The sequence below is a fragment of the Hoplias malabaricus genome, chromosome 1 (genome assembly GCF_029633855.1).
Source record: "Hoplias malabaricus isolate fHopMal1 chromosome 1, fHopMal1.hap1, whole genome shotgun sequence".
In the NCBI taxonomy this organism is placed as follows: domain Eukaryota; kingdom Metazoa; phylum Chordata; class Actinopteri; order Characiformes; family Erythrinidae; genus Hoplias; species Hoplias malabaricus.
In genome coordinates, this window is record NC_089800.1 from 12,416,372 (window position 1) to 12,441,699 (window position 25,328).

General features: G+C 38.5%; 1 protein-coding gene across 1 annotated transcript in view; it reads right to left on the reverse strand.

Annotated features, from left to right (window-relative positions):
* Positions 1–477: 477 nt before the first annotated feature.
* The window catches only part of LOC136669216 (protein disulfide-isomerase TMX3-like), a 50,374-nt gene continuing 25,523 nt past the window's right edge, over positions 478–25,328 (reverse strand). The window contains exons 11-16 of the mRNA XM_066646791.1: positions 23,170–23,227; positions 22,865–22,918; positions 18,626–18,682; positions 14,272–14,401; positions 10,363–10,431; positions 478–3,301 (exon numbers count right to left, since the gene is read on the reverse strand). Of these exons, the coding sequence (XP_066502888.1) occupies positions 3,026–3,301; positions 10,363–10,431; positions 14,272–14,401; positions 18,626–18,682; positions 22,865–22,918; positions 23,170–23,227 (644 nt within the window). The 3' untranslated portion in view covers positions 478–3,025. The remainder of the gene's footprint in view (positions 3,302–10,362; positions 10,432–14,271; positions 14,402–18,625; positions 18,683–22,864; positions 22,919–23,169; positions 23,228–25,328) is intronic.

Sequence of the window (25,328 nt, forward strand, 5' to 3'; positions counted from 1 at the left end):
ATTTAATGAAACCTACACTGTTTTATTCTTGGCTTTGAAAGTGGTGGTTAAAAAATAAATAATAAAAACAACAAAGAACAATGCAGGCTAAGATGATCTACAATTTTTTTTCTTCTTTTGTATACAGTATCAAGTAAATTGGATCATGTTGTGAAGATAACGTGAGCCATAAAACAAACAATCAATATCAGAGGAATATATTAGAATAATAGACCTGTTAATGGAACTGATTGGTCACCCATTGTTATATCTACCATTACCTGTGGCCAGGCATTGGAGTCAGGTCGGGTTTTGAAGACCCCTAACTGTCCATCACATTATGGATGTGTTCAGTGCATAGAGTAAACATCTCCTAATAGCAGTGCATTGCAGGTTGTATTACCCCAGGGAAAGACAGACCTCATTTCTAACCACCAAATCCAATAGTGAGAGACAGAGGAGATACCTGTATCTACAAGAAGAGACTCCACTCAAAAATCAATTCGGAATATTTTATGCTGATCGGTCAGTACTGGACCATGACAGAAAAACGAACAACAGATTTAACTGCTACATGTTTGTGAGACAGCATTAATCCCGGGCATGACATACATTAAGTTCTGACATGGAAAAGGTTTAATAAGTGCATTACTTAGAGACTATAAATTCATACCCACAATTATGGTTTAAGTCCATTAAATTCATTAGATCTCTGCCTTGGAAAACATTAGAGATCTGCCATCAAGGGGGAAACCACAGTTGGAGGAATTGTGATGTTTTTATAGATATTCAGGAGATCCTCGATTACTTCCCAAAGGGTAAATTTCACACAAAATTTAATCAAAATAGAAAAAACCTAGGAGCTACAAGCTGTGTTAAACTTCAAGGTTAAATATGTAGGAGCAAACCATTTAAAATGTTTGCAGATTTGGAATTTCATACTGCTCATTCACAATTTCATTAAAAAACAAGCCGAATTCGGTCAAGTCTTAGATTGTACACCTTTAAATCAGCAAAACAGGAACTGCCAAGGAGTAGTGAGAAATGAAAGCAAGATTAAAATGACTACTCAACGTATTTTCTAATGAGAGAAACTATTCGTACTATAACTAGGCCAAAGATAATAGAAAAAGTAGAAAAATGCGGTGTAAGTAATAGAATAATAATGTAACAGAGTAAAAAGTAATATCAGTTTTTAAAGATTGAATTATTACTAAATATACAGAAAAAACATTAACAGACATATTGAGCAAATGTGCCACTAAGAAGCAAAGTGGTGATGTTTTTAGTTGCATATACTATTAGAACAAAGGCCAGATAAAGAACTGATATCAAGCAGATTGAAATACTTTACTAGTGAGTCCAAAGCAAGTCATATGTACTAATAATTCAATTTTTCTTTTTAGCAAATTAAACTAAAACCGAAATGCACTCACTTCACAGTTAAAACTAATTACACAACACTAAACTTTCCAATGATTTGATGGGAAGTACATTGTCCTTCTCTGGTTTACATTATTGTTTAGCATGCTGATGTACTTACACTGTGGAATAGAGTGGACTGGAATCTGGTCCAGGCACCACACACACACCTGCTGAAATTTTACTAGTGCTAGAACAGACCAATCCATGCCCCAGCCATAAATGGTACAGCAACTGTTGTGTAGATGGGCAAGCTTTACTGAATCTCACAAAAAAAAAAATTGTATACTGGGTTTATTTTTGCTACTTATAAAACTTACAAAAGTACAAGACCTTCAGTTTTGTCATGAGACATTATTCTGATTTAATTTGGATGTAAAACCTGGAGTGGAAAATATTTAGAGAAGAGGAGGAAAAATAAAACTCTAAAATTTATGCTTGGGAGACCATCAAAAACTGCTCCACTCCTGCTTCCGACCTGAACAGTATCACTGAACGTGCTCAGACTGTGAGAAGCCTGGAGGTGCTCTTACAGACAAAAGTTATCTATAAGCACAAAAGTGCAAGGAGTGCGGCACTTTCTGTCATGTTTTCTGATGTGTATAACTATAATTATCTTGTACTTACTGGTTATTTTTACTAAAAGTAAATGAAATGAGGACGCTGTCTGGCCTATTGCACAGTACGGTATATCGTATATGAGATGTGTGGCAATTTTGATTAAGTGGAGTGGGATTTTTGTAATGTCCACCCTCAAAACAGTTGCTACAAACAGATGCTTTTGCATCAGGGAATGAAAATAATAGTCAACTATTACAGACCCAATAAATCAAGGAAAACTCAACAGTTCTGTACTCCTGAAAGGGTTAAAGTGACTGATTTACTTGAGGTCCAGGCTGCACTATTGGCTGGAGCTTGAAGCTAATCAGCAGTAGACTGAAGCTAGAATGTAAGATCAAGTGGCCCTTCAACTGATTACAGTAGTCGTATGACTAAACACGTGGTTGGGATTTAGAAAAAACCAAAACAAACAAAACAAAATAACCAATATCAAAAGGGTGATAATGCACAATGTATTTTAAACTCAGTGCAAAGAAAAGCAAGTTCAACTTGGCAACAAAAATCAGCCTAAAAATCTATAGGGAGAGGATACTACTACAAAGACCACTGTACAAAGGGCTGGTCTACATGCTAGAAATATCTGGCAAAACAATTAGATGATCTATGAAAGATGGCCCTTAAGATTAAAAGTCACTTTAATCCACATATTTGGCTTAATTCCCCATTCCATCCCCACAATCTGTTTCCATCCACCTTTGCAGAAGACAACCCTTTAAAGTGAGCAACGGCTCAGAATGATTTTTAAAGATTTCCTAAAAGATATTCCACTTTTTTTTTATTCTTATAAATAGAAACAAAAATTAGTCACTCAAAAGGAATGACTTGACAGTCCCAGTCAACAGGAGCAGTGGCTCAAAAATCAGGAGAGGGGAGGAGATAAGGGAGAAGAAAAGAAAAAGAAGAAGGAAAAAAAAAATTCAAAACCCACAGATGTGTGTTTAAGGTCTCGGTCACTTTTAGCATTCTCTCATCCATTCGCATTCATTCACACACCTTCCCAGCATTAATCAAGCTTTTTCTCAGTAGCACTCTTCTCCTCCAAGTCTTCATCGCCCTCATCCTCCTCTCTAGGTCCCTCAAGCTTAGCCTGTAGGCGTCTTTCCTCCTCTTCCTCCTCTTCTTCTTCTTCATCCGTCAGCCCCTCTCTCTTTATCAGCTCCATGTCCTCAGTGCCGTCGTCAGACTCTGCCGTGCAGATCCCGTAACACATGAGACTAATGACTCCTAACGGCAGGCCAAAGAGGAAGCAGCCCAGTACTGGAGAACTGCGGAACACAGACTGAGACAGCAAAACAGAAAATCAGATTAACGGTCCCACTGAGGAAGAGCAAAAATACAAAAAAAAGTAAAGAAAACAAGCAAGAAAAAAAAAAAAAAAAAAGAAGAAAACACAAATGAGACTCTGAATGAAAGAAAGTGAGGAAAAAAGAAAAAGAATATTAAGTTCATGAGCAATGAGCATGAGAAAGTTTAAAAAATAAATATAAAAACAAAAATAAAAAAGTCCAGTTGAGAAACAGTCAGAGTTCAAGAGTGCAAGAGAAAGCATAAAAGGAAAAGAATCAAGAAGGAACCTAAAAGAGAGCAAGAGTGAAATAACAAGAGAGCAGAAGAGTGCAAGTGCATACAAATTAAAAAAGATAAAAGAAAAATGGAATGAAAGAAAAGAAAGAAGCAGCGAGTGCAGGGGAGAAAGAGCAAGAAAGCACAAGAGAACATGAGATAGCAAGAAAAAACCAAAATATAACAAAAACCAGACAGAGACTGTGAGGGCAACAGAGAAACTGAGTGAGACAACACAGAGGACAGAGGACGTACATGTAAAAACTCAAGGATTGACAGTGTGCTGAAGGAAAGTTTAAAGCATAAAATAGAGGGAAGGGGGGCTGGAAAAGAGGAGAGGGAAGGAAAAGAAAGCAGAATGCAGTTCAGCAAGAGGGGGAAAAGAGCAGATGTGAGAGAGATTTATGTACGTGATGAGTACAGTACAAAAACACACTCCAGTGATGATTCATAAAGCACCTTTGGCTTGACAAGACAAATTAATTCACCCAAGGTCTCATCCCACTCCTTTTCTCTCTCCACATTATTTCTCTTCGTCTTCCTCTATGTTCATACGGGATGTTACATCACTCTTGTGGGTCAATATGAGGACCCTTACACATTGGCTTAAATATCTGAACCCACAACCAGAGGTTTAAAAGAAATTAAAAGGCATAAAAAGAAGAAATATATAAGCATTTCTGCTGTCCAACACTAAGGATGTGATGGCATTCCACAGCAAGAACATTAATAAGGTTTATGACTGATAATGGCTGTGGTGCAGCAGCTAGTGTCGCAGTCACACAGCTCCAGGCGCCTGGAGGTTGTGGGTTCAATTCCCACTCCGGACGACTGTCTGTGAGGAGTTTGGTGTGTTCTCCCCGTGTCTGTGTGGGTTTCTTCCGGGTGCTCCGGTTTCCTCCCACAGTCCAAAAACACACGTTGGTAGGTGAATTGGTGAAGTGTCCGTAGGTGTGGGTGTGTGAGTGAATGTGTGTGTCTGCATGCCCTGTGAAGGACTGGCGCCCCCTTCAGGGTGTATTCCTGCCTTGCGCCCAATGATTCCAGGTAGGCTCTGGACCCACTGCGACCCTGAACTGGATAAGCGGTTACAGATAATGAATGAATGAATGAATGACTGACTGATAATGGATGATCAGTTACGGATATAAAAAACATTCCTCATCCCAGAAGCACTGAATGGCATTCGGTTAGCCCAGAGAAGAGCTTCACACCCCCCCTCACAGTCAAATTCTGGAGTCTTAATACCCCTTTAACCCACACTTGGCATTGGGACCATAGCCCCATGTGCAGCTACTCCATGCTTTCTTATTGATTATACAAGTATAAGAACACTAAGTAAATGTTAGCGTTAAAACTACAACTTGAAAACACTGATGCTTAACTGACTTGTAATAGGGAGGGCCTCTGACAACCATACTCTGGGCTCAGCACTGCAAAAACTACACTGTGCAAATAACTGGAGGTAGGCAACAAACAGTGCTCCTCCCCCCTTTTAATTTGAAGGTTATAAAAGTGAATTACACTCTGCAACTGTACGGGGAAGCCCAGAGACAAAAGTACCAAACCTTACCTAGTGTTCCCTTAAAAAGTTTTTATAACACCATTTTTCAAAGCCCAGAATTTAAAGGGGTTTTATGAATGCAGTGCAACTTTAAATTCTCACACTGAAATGAAATACAGTAAAGTTATGTTCCAAAATTAGAAGTATTGAAGACATAACTCTGAAGGTACCACCTCAGTGACAGGGTTTTTTGAGAGTGTATTCCCCCAGTGACATGATGGGTACCCATACTTGTGATTGTTTAGAATCTTTCACCTGAGAATTCTGAAATGAATACATGGGGGAGGAGGAAAGGATGAAAATACAGGGAGAAAATTCAACGTGAAACCTGTAGATGTTCTGAAGTCTAAGACAGATGATAATGGGCCATGTTCAAGCAGGGTAAAGGGAAATGACTGCACGGTGCAAAGCCCACCTGCATGACTCACTGGAGCTAATGGTGCCACTAATGCCCGGTCCAGCAGCAGCCTGAACTCTGAACGTGACCCCTTTTCAACTGTACAATTCAATTCTGCACCACAGTCAGCCAACTAACAGCAAGTAAGCTGCTAGACTGGACACTGAAATAATGACGGAGCTCTGTACCTGCATGTTTCATTACAAAGACAGCATAGGTACACTGCTTTAATTGGATTTAGTGCAGTCCACTTAGTACCCCAACTGTAGTCTTAGGGCTAAATGAATAGATACATAGATTTCCAACACTTTATGATTAAATTTATTATGGTGATGCAGGTTTGTTGTGACAGTAGCAATCCCTGCTTCATGCTTTTTATTGTTATCACAACCCTTGTGTCCAATGTATTTGTAATAGGAATGCCTGATGTTGTAAGACACAAAAGATTATAATAACATTACCACTTTCAGAAGTTACCAAGCTTCCTGATGTATCTATTTTACTTTTTAAAGTTTTGATTAAAATGTATTTGTCCACTTTTGTCTTTCTTAAAGAAATGCTGGTTACTGCATTAATCAAAATGAATAAATTAAAAGAACATTCAATAGTTGCATTCAATAGTTCAATATTCAAACATTCAATAGTTGCTACACTTGCTATGAAGAAACATATAGCATATAGCGTATAGCATTTAAATGTTTTTTATTGGCACTGCTCACTTGTTCAGTTTTGGCAGTGACAGAGATTTTAGTTTTTAAGCCTATGTTTAAATGGAAAAATATAGCCTAATAAAGAAAAGAAATGATTTGGTTGGGTCTAGACTGCTTCATTTTAAATAGAGAGCTTCAAACAATGTCATTTCAGTCTTAAGAGTTGTTTGCACAAAAGTCATAAATATGGTTCTTTGCGATGTATGCTCATTTAAAATTACGATAATTAATATTTGTTATAGTAGAAGTAGAAGTAGCAACAGTATGAATGGTGTTATATTTACCACATTATTACTACTACAGCAATGTTTAAATGTGGTAATGTGCACTGTGTTAACAAGCTACAAGATTGCCCCGAAAGCTGTTTAAACATTTACCAGACTGTTGTTACTTGAAATCTCAGGGGAAAAAATCAAATAAGGGGCTGCTACCTGTGCAAGAGCTTTTATCTAACAAACATATTTGTGCATACGCAACTTCGTTTATTAACTGTGCAGTAATGGACAGGCTTTCTCACCATATGAGCATATTGAGTTTGTAGACTTTCAGGCTGACAGCAACCCAAATACAGCAGCTTATAAACAAACAGCTAAAGATATCACGGCGTGTGTGTGTGTGTGTGTGTGTGTGTGTGTGAGAATGTGACTATGCCTTTCAAAAGGATGAAAGAGAGCTCATCTTTGTGGCAGTTGTCCAACTCAGCACAATAGCCAGAATACTTATTGAAAGGCACGCAAGCAGGGCCTGACGACTGATTGAAAAGCACAATGCCGAAATACCACAATAAACTCAATGGTCAGAATGGCCTTACGACTTAATACAGTGCGAAAGATCTACATGTGAGGTGTGCTGCAATAAACAGGAATCTGGAAACTGGCGTCCATTACAATACAACCGGTGAGTCACAGTCCAGTATAAGATTTGTGATATGCCAATTATTGCATCAAAAATGTATTATATCAAGATATTTTCAGGATATAAATCATGAATCATATCTTTGCTAGCAAACGTTTAAAAATAAATAACACCTTTCCATACTATCAGAAATGGCAGTCCTCCTATTTACATGGGCACATTCAAATGATCCTAAAGTAGGGCTGAGCAATTAATCAAAAATGAATCACAATTGATATTCAGTACTTCTAATTAACTTAATATATTGATTATATAAGTTTTTGTTCATCCTTTTATGTTAAATCTGTTAATATGTCCCCCACTCTGTTCCTGTATCTTCCAATCTGCCACATGAAAGCAACATGGAGGAGAACCTAAACCATGAGGCCAACTGAACAACTGGAGCAGATTGTACCGAATGAAATGAAAACACTGACAAAAAGTTAATCGCACCAGTCTGGACAATCACATCAACAAATATGAACAGTACATGGCTCAAAAGACTTACAATCTCAAGCAATATTAGAAAAAAGGTCCCAACACGTTTAGAGTACCAGCCTTGTCAGTTAACTATGAGAGCAAAAATTTAAAAACTAATCATTCATTTATCGTAATCAAGGTAAAATGTTCCAATTAATTGTGATACTGATTTGGGCTCATATCGCCAAGCATTATTCTAAACAACGTCTATTGACATGAGAATGTAGAGTAATTGTCTTGCTCAAGGCAATATATTTGTAATAATATAAGATATATTTCAAAACTTTAATTCACCTAAAAATACACGGATCAGACAATGCACTAATGCCATAAGACTGAACTTTGGGACAATGAGAAGCCCAGCCAATTGTGCTGTCAATTAGTCAGCATGATGTTAATTACGCAGGGACACAGGAAGCCCATGCAAACCACGTCTGTTACTTCAAGATGTTTTTTTTTCTCAGAGAAGGCATTCCAACTGTGACTGTAATCGAAATGTCTAGTTGTTATTCACTCTGCAGAACTGAAGTCATCTCAGCTGAAAAGAACTGAAAAGGTGGGAAGCAAAGGTGCTGCTCAGTTTGATCTTTGGAAAACAGAACGGCAGCAGAGCCATGCTGGTTGTCCATGAGCAGGACACATCACTTTCAAATCAGAGGTCGAATTAAATTAAACTGATGCCACTGTGTTTCTGGAGACTGGCGTATCCCTGAAGAACAATAAAAAAGGCAGGATGTGCGCTTTCTCTAATTGTTTACTGCAGTTCTGCCTTAATTTAAGAGCTGTCAATTTGTTAGCTAACTCTTTACTTAGTCACAAAAACAGACAGTGAAAATTACAGACAATTACACTTAACAATTACAAACTGTGAGGTCAGAATGATTATTAAAAAAAAAACAAATGTTTCTGAAGGCAGCATCAGGATAATTCAGACCTCCAGGACATAAAAAGGTTTGAGGCTGGTGAATAAAATGACATTTTGTACGCCGTAGACACTCTCTTCCTTCCTATCAAAAGTAATCTTTTTTTTTCCACCTACAATGCATCATTTCACATTAAAATCAAAAATACAAGATCTGATTAACAGTTCTAATCTACTGAAATATGATTGAAAAAAAAAAATCTGAATGATCTTAACTCATCTGGCGTATCTGACAGACAAGGTTTGTATCTTAATCAAGAGCCCATGCTTGTGTTTTGTGAAATGACAAAGTTTTAAGAGGACAGTGGAAGTTTTAAGTGCTAAAAAATAAAAACACTCCTGTTCACCCTTGCCGTGTTCCATTTCCCCTCCTCCGGTGGCTTTAGCGTTCTGCAGTATCAGCAGTCCCAGAGATCTAATCTATCATTTTGCTCCTGAAATTGTGCCCCCCTGTCCCTGACCGCAGGGCACCTTGAGTTCCCTCGTTTTGCGCAATAGAGAAAAATGTCAATAATATTTTTCTTCATCTGCAGTGTAAAGGTTTGTGTGTCTTCCCCTTCCATTCAAAATAAACACAACCTTTGTTAGACCACAGACACGGTTCAGGCTACTGCTTCGTACACGTCCACATAACATTTATTTTCAGTATTTTTCTCTTACTCGCTTTCCTCGGTGGCCCTTTCCTTAAGCTTTCTTGTTCACCCCCTGTAATCCCCATGAAGGACTTTAATTAAAGGTCTGATTCAGGTTGTAATTATGAAGGTGACCAGGGATCAGGGCTTTTAGGAATCAGAAAAAAATTAACCCAATTTCTATGAACCCAATATACGTATGCAAGTCTTCATAAATGCGGTTATAACTCTTTGTAACTTGGTAGTAATGCTTTGTATGGATACTTATATGTCATAAGGCTCTTATAATGAGCATTAATTCATTCTTTTAACTTATACACAACTGTCACTATTCATTATAAAGCCTTTTAAATCGATAAATACATAATAAATGTTTAAAATGCCATTATTGAGTGCTTCCACTAAAGTGACTGTTGGTTTACATCATTACTTATTATAAACAATAATGAGAAATAACCTTATTTAACCCACCCATTGAAAGAAATTTAAACAAATATAATGTGTTTACAATAATTAACATTAGTGTAGTCATTGTCTGTAACCGCTTATCTAGTTCAGGGACACGGTGGGCTCGGAGCTTACACGGAGTCACTGGGCACAAGGCGGCAACACACCCTGGAGGGGGCGCCAGTCCATAGCAGGGCAACACACACTCACACACATGTGGCAATCCACCTACCAACATGGGTTTTTGGATCGTTGGAGGAAACCAAACCACCTGGACGAAACCCATGCAGACACGGGGAGAACACAAAAAAACTCAGAGGTTTCCTCAGTGGGGCTCGAGCCCACAACCCCCAGGATCCTAGAGTTGTGTGACAGTCATATTACCTGTTGCGCCACGTAATCCTTACTATATATAGTACAGTATTATGAAGTACTTTTTGTAATTTGGTAATAGTGTTTTGTAAGCATACCTATAAACTCCAATAATGCTTAATAGGACTATTCCTTATTTGTATTTATTGTCGATTAATAATACATTTTATTACTTAAACACTGAGTGGTATCTCTTCTTTATGTTGTGTCCTTTCAATGAGCCAGATTGTAACAAGACATGGGATGCATTTTAATGTCAAGTGTAAACAGGGTCAAAGGCATTGCCAGTACCCACTGGAAGCCTCAGACTAATCCTAAATGCTGGAGGTCTGTCATGTTATTGGTCACATCAAACTCACCATGATGGTTGATCTGGCATCGAAGGCCACGCGCTTGATCCTCTGGAATATTCCGTCCCCTCCGTAGGCCTGTCCATGTGAACAGAAGGACAAAGAGGCTGGTGTTAGCTATGCTGGACAGAAGCCCGGAGTCAAAAAGCACCCACCAGCCGAACGGTCCCAAACCAGACACACAACGCAAGTTGATGCCCGGTCGTCTCCACAGCAACATGGCCAGCGGCTGTTTATATGGTGGCCCTCTTCCATTTTGCCAAGTGAAAAATAACAGGATAAATTTGGAAAAAAGAAAATTGTTTTGGATTTTTACTTTTTTGTTTATATAAACTATGACTTTCTTCAGCACAAATCCGGCGTTCCAAAAGGTTAAAAAATAAATAAAAGTTTCCATTAAACTAGATAAAGGCGGCAGATCCGGGGGGTCCATGGACACAGGGAATTATAGTATACTGAGACGCTGGTGCTGTCGTCCCGCCGCTTCTCGCGATCACTCAGGTTTGTTGACGGTGGAGCGGAGGGATGCCAGTGTTTCAGGATGCTCCCGTGTCTGTGTGTCCTCCTGGTTCTCTCCTTTTAGTTAATGCTGTCATAGTCAGATCTGCCGGAGTCATTAGCCACACTCTGGAAATTTTCATATTTTCTACTTTACAAACACAAAACAGTTCAAAACTAATTCCATCCCTTTACATCTTTCCGAGTAAACGACTGCCCACCTGTCTGTCTGGACACTGATGGATGACTGTCGAGATCCTCCTCCACGCTTCAGACCAGCTGCCCACGCTCCAGCAACCACCAAGTGCCTTGAAGCTGTCCCTACACTGAAGTTCTCATGGACTACTAACTATCATCACCAGTAGATTGACCAGAGGAGGATGGGTCACCCCTTGTGAGCCTTGGTTCCTCCCAAGGTTTCTTCCTCAGCTGGGGGAGTTTTTCCTTGCCACTGTCGCCCCTGGCTTGCTCACTTGAGGGTTTTACATTTGTCTTTACATTTCATGTCAAATCTTGTCTTACTGGAATTCTGTGAAGCTGCTTTGTGACAACATCAGTTGTGAAAAGCGCTATATAAATAAATTTGATTTGATTTGATTTGATTAAACAAAAATTTAAAATTGTGTTTGATTCTATGAGAAAGTTGTCGATGTAGATGTAAGTGTATTTATGCAACTTAATCATGTATTTAAAGAAACACTAGTTAAGATTGGGTTTTTTGCTCCTGGGGCTCCCCCTAGTGTTTTTCCTTTTTTTTTTTTTTTTTTTTAAACAGCATTGTGCTTAAATCAATGGCGAAAGGGAGGGAGGGGGATTGGTCCTCTATAAGCTACATAGTGTAGTTTCTGCAGTGCTCAGCATAGAGTAGCACCATTCTTATTACAGGTCAGTGAAGGATCACAAATGATATTGAAGCTGAAAGGTAAAAATACTACCTCGTGTTCCTTTAAAGTGTCACTACATAACATTTCCGTAGGCGCATTCCATCGCAATTTAATGGATTATAAATAGTTTTGCATTCAAACTACTAATGTAATACAGCTGAAAATGTCTTAAAATAGAATGGAATTCTTAAAGAAAAAGAAAAAAATAATTTTATTTTTTCTAAATTACAATTTATCTTGAAAAGACAATCATGGGTTTTCCATCGACCGAGTTTTTTGCAAACAATGAAAATGCGCATAGAAAAAACGGAATGGAAAACAGACAAATTTTTAAAAAACAGCAAAAAGAGTTTTACACTCGGACTGACCCCGCGATCACTGGCTTTTAACAGACTCCCCCCGACTTTCCCTCCTCTCTACATTTCACCGCTCTGTTCTTATACCACCACCTGAGCTTCTTATTTTAGTGCATGTGTGGGATATTGTAGACATATACAAAACTGCGAAAGTCAGAGACCACACAGCATGTTACTTTCCTGTTAGAACAAGCTCTATACGACGACAAATAAATATTAAATCAAACTTTTATCTCCATCTCCCTTGTTTCGATGCCATCACTGATCTTCATCATCTAAAGTTTATTCGCAAAAGTGCAGTGAATGGAAACATGGCTCATTTCACTTTTTTTCTGATGGTATTTCTTTATTGTGCATAATATTTGTGATAGTTTTGGATGGAAACCCAGCTACAGTGACAGAATGTGATTATTATTATCCAATTCATGTCTCGATAAAGGCATTCAATTCTACAAATGTTAAACAGTCTAACGATTAAAGCAAATATTTAAGTGATGTACCCGGCTATACCAAAAGTGTTTTAGTGTTATATTTTGTTTAAAATGGAAATCAGTTTTTTTTTTTTGTTGTTGTTTTTTTTTACTTTAAACAAAAAATTCCTGAGTACAGGAGCGAAAAACGTGAAGCAAGCTGACTTCAGCACTGTGGGGAAAAAAGAGCGCACAAAAGGTGGTAGGTTATGAGAACATTAGTGGCAGTGTACTGCCTCGACACCTGAACAAACAAGAGATCCATGTGATAATGAAGTGAGGTATGGAAGTGCAGGAAGCAGTGTGAAGAAGAGGGGCGAGTATGCCACAGAGCCATGGGTCTCTCACTTCGACATGTGATAATGAACCCTAGTGAAAGATAGGAGAGAGGACCTGTAAGAACCAGAGCTTTGGAAGAACTTTGTCTCCATGATAATGAAATGTGTCATAAGCTCACAGCACCTGAGCATATCAAACAGACAATGTGTGAGATGTATTACAGGGAAAAGAAGACTGGAAGAATAACGTTAAGGACAGCTCCAGATCTGAGCTACGTTAGCTGCAGCACTGTGCATCAGTTTGGGTGCTAACTACTGTTGTGGTGCTCCCCTAACAAGAACGCACTTCACAGTACGACTGGAAACGACTGCAGGTTTCAAACTCCAAATTCTCTGTTTTGCTCGAACGCCTTTAGACGGCAGGCTTTTTCAGGAATGCTTCAAAATAACTAGGAATGCGAAAATCCTGCTGGATCACTGAGGATTGACATAAAAGCGTAGACCATTTACAAAGAAAAACCTAAAGATGGTCAACAGAAGCTGGGAGAAGATAAAGTTCAGAGCAGCCGCACTCCATAGATCAGTCTTTTTCTTTGATCCAAACGGTTGGCTCAATTCAATTAAACAACAAACCTTCCAGAATTTAGAGTACAGACAGTCTGATGATCAAGCTGAATGTGATAGTGGTGGGAATAACTCCCTGAGAGCAGGAGAAAAACACTCAGAGACAAAGTCTGAAAAGAGGAACACATTCTCTTGTGGTCTGCACCAGATTTGATACAAGTAGGACAAACTTGTGAGGAAAATTAAACAGAAGCACATGAACTGTGTGGAATATAAACCTGTGATCGAAGGCCTGACATTCAAATCAAGCCTAATGTGTTAAAAGAGGGTAAAGACTAATCTGGACCGCAGTGTCCTTGAGTTAGAGAGCATTGGGGGTTAACCAATACAATCCCAGTAACTGCCAGAGATAAATGCAAGGTACAGTAATAAACTTCTCACTTATATAAAGTAATAAAACAGTTCTGATAAAATTGATGATCCTAATCATTGATGAACATTTGAGTTGTAATTGTTTATGATTCATTTTCCCATTTCATTCCTCTGATCTACATGGACACAACAGTCCATAATTTAATGCCCTTAATCGGTTCATCACAACAGCATTTAATGAAAGATAACTTGGAATTGACATGTAGTGTATCAGAAATATTTACTTGCATTAACATTAGGCCAACACTGCGTGCACTTGATGAAAGTACATTCGAGTGTGGTCTCAAAGCAATCGACGTATAATGTAAACAAAATGTACACTTAATGTTTTACATAATTAGGTAATCAGCTATATAAATAGGCCATTAGCTTTAAACAGAATATCCAACAGCTAGGATTCAAAGTTTAAAGAGACCGACTGCTGAGAGACTGGTACCTGAGCTGTGCCATCCAGGACACTCCTGATGAAGTGGATGAGCTGCTCCAGACTCTCCACTGGCTCACTGGGCAGAAAGTACTGCTCGTTGGACGTGTTCAGAATGATGATAGATGGAACAGACACCTCTCTGTAGGGAGAAAGGGATGAAGGGCTGCATTAAGAAATGGACAGTATTTCTTCCCTAATGGCTCTGATGGAATTGAACTTGCAGAATCACCTTGGGGTTCTTCTAAAATTTTACACTTATTTAATCTTTAAATTCACCTCCAGTGATAATCAAGCTTTTACCTTGTTAACATTACTAAGGGATGACTAAGCTATATTTTTATAGCCTACAGTAATGCCCATTTTTTCATAATGCATTTGCCATGCTTCTTATGGCTTCATGATAAAATCTTTATTGTTTTATATCTGGATGAATACGTTTAAATCTACATTACCAGGGAAAAAAAATAGTTCTGTTTGGGTGTAGTTTGATTTAAACATATACATCTGCATCTGTGTATAGAGGGACCAGGGCAGCAAACATGTACAGGTTTGCCAATCTCTTGCATTGTATTAATGCTGTGTTATGATATGGTTTTCTCTGTGGAAGTAATTAGTAAAGCTCAGATTCACTCTGTCAGATAAAGAAAAAAAAAAAAAAACAGCAGTGATTTTAAATCTGAGCTCCTTCTTTATGTAAATGGTGCACTTGGCCAGGTCACAGCGGGGCTTCACCACTCACTTTTACATTGACCTTTACAAATGATAGCTGACAAGCACAACACAGCCCAGGCCACTAGCGTGTCGCTCAGAGAGTGCACACACACACACCATTACAGAGCAAATCTGATGCACTTAAAACAGGAGTGCCTGACACACAGCAACTGCAGTTGCTGTTGTACACACACACAGAATGCACGCACACACACACTTCACTTTAGAAAAAGTGGTGAAAGGACACACAAACTCAAACAGGAGAAGAGGGAGGAGATGGTGAATGAGAGCCGCTCATTTGACCACTATGACCGACTCCGAGCGCCATTGTTAGTTTTGTTGAGTCTGTCACAGCCGTAAAGTTAGACAGTCAGTCACAGCGCTCAAACACTCATGCTTCTAGTGTTGTGTCACCAGTCAAGACTGATATCTTCCTTAGCTATTTATTACTCTATTTTATTTGCACTTATTTAAGTGCATATTTGTATATAGCAAGTTTCCATTAAATGAAAAAGGTTTCTGCATGTTTCCATGTAGAATTTTAAAAGAAAATCAGGCAAACTCAGAATTGCTGCATCCCTACTGTCGCCAACTTAATTTTAGATGAAGATATGAGGATCGCACAGACATTTCATGCCAGAAATTCAATTTATGCTGTCTTCGGTCTCCAAGGCACCAAATCTGCCACCACAGATCACATTACACAACTTATTTCGGCTTGTAGTTGAGGTATATGCAACATTTTTGCGATGATTTTACAGACATTCCCCCCTTAAACCAAGGCAAGCCATGGATTAAATTAGCTTTATTATCAAACAATATTTCAACAGGCTCCCACGAAATAGCTGCAATCTCACAGCTCCATGATCAATTGATAACTTTTAATCATTTAAGATTTATATCCTGGAAGGCACTGTACTGTACTGAAAATTCATGACACACTAAATCGTTTTATAAGAATTGTTACAGGATGGAATCACTGCAAAGCCCTGAGATTTACTTTAGCCGTCTGCAGCAGAGAACAAGGCGGGACCTGAGACCATGGCTTAACACACACAATGCCCAAACACATGCCGTCCTGACTGCTGAACCTCTGGCTGCATTCTATTAATACACAGCATTCTGTATTAAAGCATTCCTCCGTCAGACAGTTGCCGTGTTCTGCTCGGACATCCTGCGCCTGGCAACCAGACTCGACGGCGTGAACAAGATGCTAAAAGCTCCTCCTTTGTCAGAAACATGAAACCGCTGCAGGAGCAGACAGGTCTCCTACAAACACAGCCTCCCCTACACTCTACACACGCTGTGTATGTTCACAGGCATTCCAGAACACAACTCACCAAACAGGGAGGTGGGGTATAAAGAACAATGCTGATTTATATATTAAGCCCGATTTAAATTTCAACTAAATAACATCACTATTTGATAAGAGCAGATACAGACTCAAAGAACTCTGAACCCAATACAGAAATCAGAATTACTGGAACAATAATAAACCCAATTTATTTCCGTTTTATGAGGTGCAGCACATGTAGGACAGATAAAAACGCCAGAGATTCATATTGATCCATTTCTAAAGCCCCCATACTGCACAAATCAGACAATAGTTGAAACATCTACATGAGGTTATGTTATTATTTATTGAGCCTCTTATGCAAAAGCACTCTTATTGGTATTACAATTAACTACACACACACACACACACACACACACACACGTGAGTGTGCAGACTAAAAATAGGGTGCTAAATAAGAATTTGTAATTACGAAGAGTAATTCTGTTACTGGATTAATAAAAATTCCCTTTTTCAATTATCAACAGAATAATAGGCGATATTACTTTCCAATATATTGTGCACCTGTTGTTAACTCACACTCGCTCTCTTTCTCTCTGTGTTTCTCTCTTGCAATCTCTCTCTCTCTCTCTGGCCATTACAGTCAATATGCACAGTGGGGGAGACTAGCAGATTGTTAATTTGAATACTCAAACAGGTTTGTGACTCAGACAGATTCAGAGCACAGATGAGTGTGAAGATCAATGGTCAAATATATATATATATTAATAAAAGAGAGAGAGAGAGAGATATTCAGGGATGGATGAATGACTGTACTCTGGAAATATAAAACATCTCCTTCCATGGAAATCCCGCAGGACGGGATTAGTGCCCATTGACAGGCCAGGATTTCATTCTGCAAAGGAGGCCAATTAATCCTGCTTTCAACTGACAGAGTATAACACACACACACGTACACACACAGCCTCAATCCACAAAATGACTGGGGCAGAGTGGTCTGCAAGGTAAACACACACACACAAACAAGTGCACACACACACACAAAAAAACCCAATTCATTCTTGCCTGTAGGTCTACAGAGTGGTCTGCACAATGACCAATTCACAACTCAGAGCACAATGAAGATGTGGGAGCTTGTGTACACACACACACACACACACACACACACACACACACACACACACACACACACACACACACACACACACACACACACACACACACACACACACACACACTTTCATTATGCAGCTTCAAGCTTTATATGCTGAAAATATTTTCCTCTCCTTTCTCAGTCTGCGCAGAAGTTTCTGTATATAACAGACAGTGACACCAGTCTATTTCTGTTCCTGTCTGGGCTACAATTTTATTACTCTGCTTATCATTAAAGGCCTCGAACGGCTGTCCAGAGCAAGTTCAAACAGTAGTGCCAGCACAAAAGCCACCTGAACAAAGGGACTTTAAGGGCCGTTTACGTTTATGAAAACCAAAGCAGAATATTACACTGAACCAAAAAGATTTGAACAAAATTCTAATGGATCAAATTATTTAAGCAGATTTTATGACATACTTTTGGCTGCAGTAACTGGGATAACATTCAAAAAACTTTTGATTCTAGCATCTGGGGTACCTAAGCTCAGGGGCTTTATGCATTATGTACCATCCATGTTTTATAAACCTCGTAATGAGCAAAAAGCTTCAAGAGACTGCGATATTCCCAAAACGTAAAACAGGGTGAAATCAGTGACAACAAATGGCCTTGTGTTGCTTACGACTTTCATAAAACCAAACTATCCAATTCTATAACGACTAACCAGAGCTCATGAAAAGATATAATATAAATAATTAATAAATACATGCACATGTCCAAAGAGTATCATAAAATGAAGAAAGTATGTTTAGGAAACTATTAGACATGCTTTCAAATGACATAAGGCAATGTGTGGGTGTCCATCCTACTGAAGAATATTAAAACTTAATGATCATAGAGATGTTACCTTAGGATAATTAACTAAGGATAGAAGCCATAAAGAGTCTTGGAAAAGCACTCATCTACTCCGCTTAATAAGCTCTAATGGATAGCTGACAAGATAAGTGTCAACCTGAGTAACCTCTAAGCAATCTCTCAACCACAACATCCAAAGATATAAAGACGTTAAGTAAATAAGTTGCCAGTCCATTTGAATCCACAACAATAACAAAAAATGTCCATTTAATCTATATGATTGTGCAAATGCTTCAGTTTTTCTGGTGATTACGCGATCAACTTTCTAGAGTTCTAAAGCTCAGGGATGGAGGGATAGCACAATGAATGGATGAGGTGAGAGAGAAAAGAGGGGGAGAGAAACACACACTCACCCCATGATGAGGCTGTTGATGTAATCACTGCCGTCCATGTGGCCAAACTGGAAATCCCTGATGATCAGAGAAGAAATAATGAACAATTATTTTTCCACTTTGGATGAACCGTATGATGAGTTAAATAGAAGAAAAGAAGCTAATCATTTAAATTTGTCCCCGTAGGAGTGAAGCCAAAGGCATATACCCATTAGCAAAACTACAATCACTTTGGAGAGTAGATATTTTGAAGCTAGCTTTGCGTGGGCCACTGTATTTATCACTGCAAAAGAGTTCCTTTTCAAGGCAGAAAAGTGTGTGCGATTTCACATTTTACCTTTTGGCATATCAAATTAAGCATTTAAACAACACACTATTAACTAAACATTGGTGGGCAAAACAACAGAAATAGACCCTGGAGTGTATAAATGAATGGGTTAAGATGGTTGATGTGTGTTCTGTTACTCCAACAAATGCACATTTAACGCCCTCGAACACAGTATTTTCAAAGGTTACCAACATATACCTGTGGAAGCTTGTGAGCTGTGGTTCAAGTACCACAAAGCATAAAACAGCTATCCTCCATGTGGCAAGGGTTAGATTCCATACCCACAAGGCACAACAGATCCTTGGGAAAGACTGTTAACACTATGTTCACCTACATTTGTATTGGATTAGAGCTGAAAAGATAACCTGCCTAATGTCATACATGTAAATGTAATGGTAAAACTCAATCATCTGAGACAATCCAAAAAGACCAAACTCAATTCTGAGTTCTGTGACGTATGGGACAATTTCACAAAGACATTCCTGCTATGGGTGGATAAGAATATTTAGAATCAGAGTCACTTTAATTTACTCCACATCATACCTAGTGCACATTCATCCAAGTGTAAGCACATAGCACCTCTGATTAAATACCATTCAATACACTCCACTCTCACAATCATCCTGGAACTTCAAGCCCTTTCGACTCCGACTGAACAAACACACACAAACAAGTATTGGTGTGAACAATGTGTTAGATTGCTGAGAAGCCTCTGGAACAGTTCTGGTCTGCAGGCTTGTCAGTTTGACTTCTGGACATCATCAATTTTAAGGGACAACAACCGGCTGTGGATCACTGGGGCTGGTTGACTTTAGTGTGACTGGGGAATGGTGTCCTTCTGGTAAGGAACGTTCACTCTTATTACACTTAAATATAGAGATTTTAAATTCAAGTAATATCACTCATTCATTGTCTGTTGCCGCTTATCCAGTTCAGGGTGACTGAAATGTAACATTACTTCGTTATTTCTGAGTGTATATATTAGTCCTACACAAGTACTTTACAGACAATGAAGATTCAGAGTTGCTCTCCTTTAAATCAACCTTGGAGGACCCTTGCATTAATATTTTGTAAAAAAAAGTACAGCACCATCTGGCTAAGGTAAGTGTTTAGATTTGTCAGTCAATCAAACAATGTCTTGTGCACAATTTAATGTGGACCATGCAATGAAATACTACAAGTTCCTCACGTGGTTTTAATGAACATAGATTTTGGACCCGAGCAATGGAACTGCTTTTGGAATGAGGCAGAATAGATGATTATAACAGAGGTCATTTTCAAACGACAGCATGTTTAATTCTAATGGAAATTAGCACTCAGGTTTCTATTGTAAGTGGAACCTAAGGGGAGGGGAATAAATACAAGAAAAACACAGGATAGGGCTGTTTTAAATTTGGGAATGTGGCCTCCACAGAGTCTCCACCTGCACAAAACCCAGATATTTGAAAAATGTCCCTCATTGAAGATATTCCATTCCAAGATATTGTTTAAAAAAGCCTCAACTTGCTCATTATCTTGTACAAATAAGCAGCATACAATGAGACGAGCGCCAAAAAGGATTAACACAGTCAAGGCTGATTTTATAAATATGCCTTAATTTTAATAAATGCAGTAATCAATGCTGTAAAACTACATCTAGTAAAAATTTGTAAATAATTTGATGCAGAAAGAACAGTACAGACTTTATATGGGGACCTAATTTCAATCACATGCTCAGAGGAGAAGAACAAGGATTTTTGTAATTATTTATTATTATTATTAAAAAAAATAATAATAATCAGGTCTTTCATCATAATGCTTTTGTCCATTTTTCCCTGTCTTTTCTCTTCTCCTCTCCATAGCAAATTACCAGTATGATTCATCTGACCGTTAATGCCGGGAGGCCAAGGACTCTCTCTCTGACTCTGGAAGGGATTATATTTTCCTAGATACATTTGTATATTACATTCATCTGTAGTCAGATCAGTAAAAAAAGACATCAAGTCACCAGAGAGCCTTCATTATTCAGATATCAGAGTTGTCACAGGCTTAAAACTCCTTCTGAATACCGCTGTTTGTTTGCATGCGTCAATAACATCAGTCCTCTGCATGTTTGTGATGACTCTGTTGCTTCTGGAAGCTGAGTAAGTTTTTCATTGGGTTAAAACAAAGGAAACAGCAGAGGAAGCTTGTTTTCATAGCAAACACATACAGTACACAACTTTAAGGAACCTGATGAGCCTTAAAGGAGACACAACAGAACATAGAACAGAACAAAGTTGGGAAGATGTGCAAAATAAATAAATAAAAACTGTAATGATGTTTTGTGAATTCAATCAAAAAAAAAAAATCAAAAATACAAATTCAATGTTGAAATTCAATGAGACATTTTACTTTCTTTAAAAAAATGTGTGTGTGTCTATCTGTATTTGACGTCAGCAACACTTTCCAAAACAGTTGGGAAAGGGCAACAAAAGACAGGTTAATTTTGTGTAATTCTACAAAGAAAAAATAATAATTTTTTATTAAATATCTGGTGGAAATTATTTGCACATCATTGCATTTTTTTATCAACATTTTGCAGTGTGCCAATGTTTTTGGAAACTGTTTGTAGTCTGAATGAAAGAAAAAGCAAAGAGAAAGAGAGAGTAGACATTAGGTAAAAAGAGAAAACCATGAGAAGGGGAATGGAAGATGACAGAAAGAGAACAGAAGAGAGAAAGAATGGGAAAAAAGCAAGAGACCCAGAATGTGCTGCACTGAGAGAGAAAAGAAAGGTAAAGCAAATAAAATAGGTGACAAAACAGTGGGGGAAAAAAAAAACAAAAAAAAGATATGGGTAGAAAGCAGGAATAGAAACAGAATCAAAAGAGGATGCGTGTGATTAGAGACAGATAGAGAGACGGGGGGTAGGAGGGAGAGAGATGAGGAAAAGACAAGAAAAACAGAAGAAAAGAAAAACGAGGGAAGAATGAAGAGTAGAGAGGGAATGAAAGAGTACACTTATTATCTACCATCAAAGTTGATTCACCATAAAACCTCCTCTGTCTATTTTCAGTTTTTCCCCCCCTTTACTTCCTTTCACACAATCTTGCTCCCTGCTGTGACTGACACACACACACTTTTCTCCTTGCTGTGTTTGATCCAGCAGTCTTGAGTATGTCTACGTACAGTGATGAATCTGAGAGGAGTGGGTTGGTTAGCTCCTTTCTCATTAGCCAGTCATCCCCTTAGCTTCATTTCATATGCAGCTTCCCAGCAGCCACCAGGGCGGATCGCTTTCAGCCATCTACTGGGGAGGTCTTGGGCTTAACGCAATTAAAAACAACCGCTTAAGCTTCGATATGTCAAAGCGAGGATGTACATCGCCAATCTCAGACAGAATCTCCAGGGACTTGTGAAAAAACGGAGGGCAAGACAGAAAGGCAGAAACTTTAATAGCTGATTTGGGAGATCTAAGAAAAGCAGTGGGGTCTAATGGGGCCAAATGCAAGGAAGACTTTGATTAGAAAGATTTAGCAAAGAGGATGAAGCATTTATCTCAGCTGAAAGCGTGCTAAAAAGAGACAGTGTTAAATATTCCTCCTGCTGTGCCTTCTTTATAAGTCAATTCACGAGTGACACAAACACACTGCCCAGTTGATCATTGCTTCATCCCTTATTTTAACTTTTTCTGTGTAGAACTGAAGAAATAAATATTCAAATGCAATTTGATGACAGGATAAGACATGGAAGACCTCACTTTTTGAAATTTACAAATTTGTCCGCTGTCAAATATGGAGTGATTGAAGTGGCGCTAGGCTTGATGAATATGAATGGAACATGATGCAAGGTGAGGTTAACTCGGCTGATGGGACAGACGCAGTAAGCAGCTCTTCTCACGTCTCCTCTAATTTGAGAGAGAGGCATGAATGCAGCTTTGGAGTGCCTTTTTCACTTCCGCCTCGTCTTACCTGTTGAAGTCATCCCTGTACTCGCTGGAGACTCTCTGTATGAGACTCTTTAACCTAAGGAGAGTCGGAGAGAAAGGAAGAATTCAAATAAGGCTCTTTAAGGGTGAACTGGATTTGAATGAGCACCATTTTGTGTAAACTCTTTTCATCACAGAAGAAAAGCTTAACTGACACGGAGCATGGCGTATTTGAATGGCAGTCTGTGCGTTTCCATGGCAGCGCTTGTGTTTGCGATGTCAGTGCGTGGGAGTTATTCAAAAAAAAAAAAAACATAAAAATTGGAAAAATTGGAACATTTTATTTACCTCGTGCTTTCCTCTGTTGCATCTTTATCGTCAATGATTGCGATTGCCACCAATTTTCCTGCCCAGGCAAAGAGAGAAAATGGAGGAAAAACTATAATCAAGTTTCACCACTCATAAAAACACAGTCATTGTCTAAAAGTACATACATAACCTACCATTCGTTTTTATTTTTATATTTAAATACCGAGTTTGGATAAGGTTCGGATTGGAACACTGCCCAAGTTTCATCTGGATGAGAAAAGAGACTTAAGCAAAGTGATGCCTCTAATGAACAGAGTAATGTGCTTTGGTACTGAGGACCATTCTGCACTGCGCAGGAAGTCAATAGAGAAAAGAGAATGCATGGGCGCCCCCTGGTGGAGCTGCATAAGCCATGCACCTCCAAAGAGAAATATAATAATGCGAAATGTTACACACATGGTCTGTCAAAACATTTGCACAGCTATGCTAAGTACTACAGTATTATCCTCACAACGCTATTATAAATACATTAATACACAACTAACAGGATGAAGTGACTTTAATCAGTTTCTACAACTATACTTCATAGGTGCGTTTAAAGAAAAATAAAAAAAACCCGAGAAACAGAAGTCTGAGAAAGATGTTAAATATTGAGAATGTAGTTTAGTAATTATTGTATTTAAAATGTGGTCATCAAACCTCATGGCAAATATATTTTGCCTCGACCTATGCAGAAATTTTAACACTATTTATAAAAAACCCTATTTCAAGTTGGGACACTTTCTAAACATACGATTAAAAACTAAAATTTGGAATTTTTAAACAGACAGTGTCCAGAAAATTAATGTGTGTCTTTGTATAACGCAGTTTCACCTTGCATTTCTTAACATAGCGGTGGACTGTATTAAGTAAGGGCTCCAAGTTCACAAATATTTGAAGGTTTTGTTCAGCCATGTCCCAGACTGACAGATTTTCACAGCATTATGTTCTGTAGACGCTGAAAGGCCTATGTTCACTGAAGTCTTGTGCTGAGAAATGTTCTTTTTCAAATGCTTGACATTTCTCTCATTAAGTCTGGCACAAAGTGGTCAGCCATGACCTATCTTTACTTGCAAAGCTTGATCCTATGTTGCATGATCCTTTCATCTTTCATATTCTCCAGCTTTTAGTGGAACTTGAATATTCTATAAACGTTACACTCTTATGTAACGTACGCAGTGTGGCATACGCTAAATTGTACATTTGTTAATGTTCAAAAAATGCATAGCCAATTCATCTACCAGTGTGTTTCTGCAATGCGGGAGGAAACCCACAGGGACAAGGGGAGAACACACCAAACTCCTCACTGACAGTCACCCAAGGCAGTGCTCATATATCCTTGTTTTTAATCGCATTTTACAAAACTTCTCTGGAAAAAAAAAAGTTCAACATCAAAAAACTAAATAAAACATTAAATCAGCGTAGCTTTAACAATAAAATAAAATAAAAACATAATAAATCAAAAAGTATCCTTAATCTGAAAGAGCACATGCAAAAAACTACAAACAAACTAAAAAACCTGAACTGGCTAAAGAGAAAATCTAAGTGGAGAGAGAAATGAGATGCAGTAGGTGTCTGAAACTGTACCCTATTCATCATATAGTGCACAATTTTTAGAGTTCCACCATTTCATAGCAGTGTCCAAGAAACATAGAGCACAATTGTCAGTGAACTCAAACTATCCCACAATGCACCACAATAAGTGTACAACCAATGTATCCTAGCAGACAGCAGATACCCATAATAGACTGGATTGTTTGGTTTGAAGATTCTCATGTTTTGTCTGAGGAGGCCTACACAGAGCAGCAATGGCAACCTTTCCGCAGACGTGTTTCAAATTTAAATAGCAGGTTCATTGAATAAATAATCTAAGTTTTTTCAAAGCCCTGACTCTAAGCATGTGCTGCAAGCTCTTCTCATGGGGTTACAGTGGACTGATGGCATGATGTTTATAGCATGATCTGCAGTCACACATTAACGATCAAACCCACGAGGTAGCGTCCGAAATCGTTCACTGGCCTCCTAAATTAAACTCCTTACAATAGTGACCTATTTACTGAATAACGGGAATAGAGAATAGGAGGCCATTTCAAACACAGAGTTTCTGTAGTGTTCATGAAGAGCTCAATAGCTTCTGCAGCTTAGACAGACTAGTCATG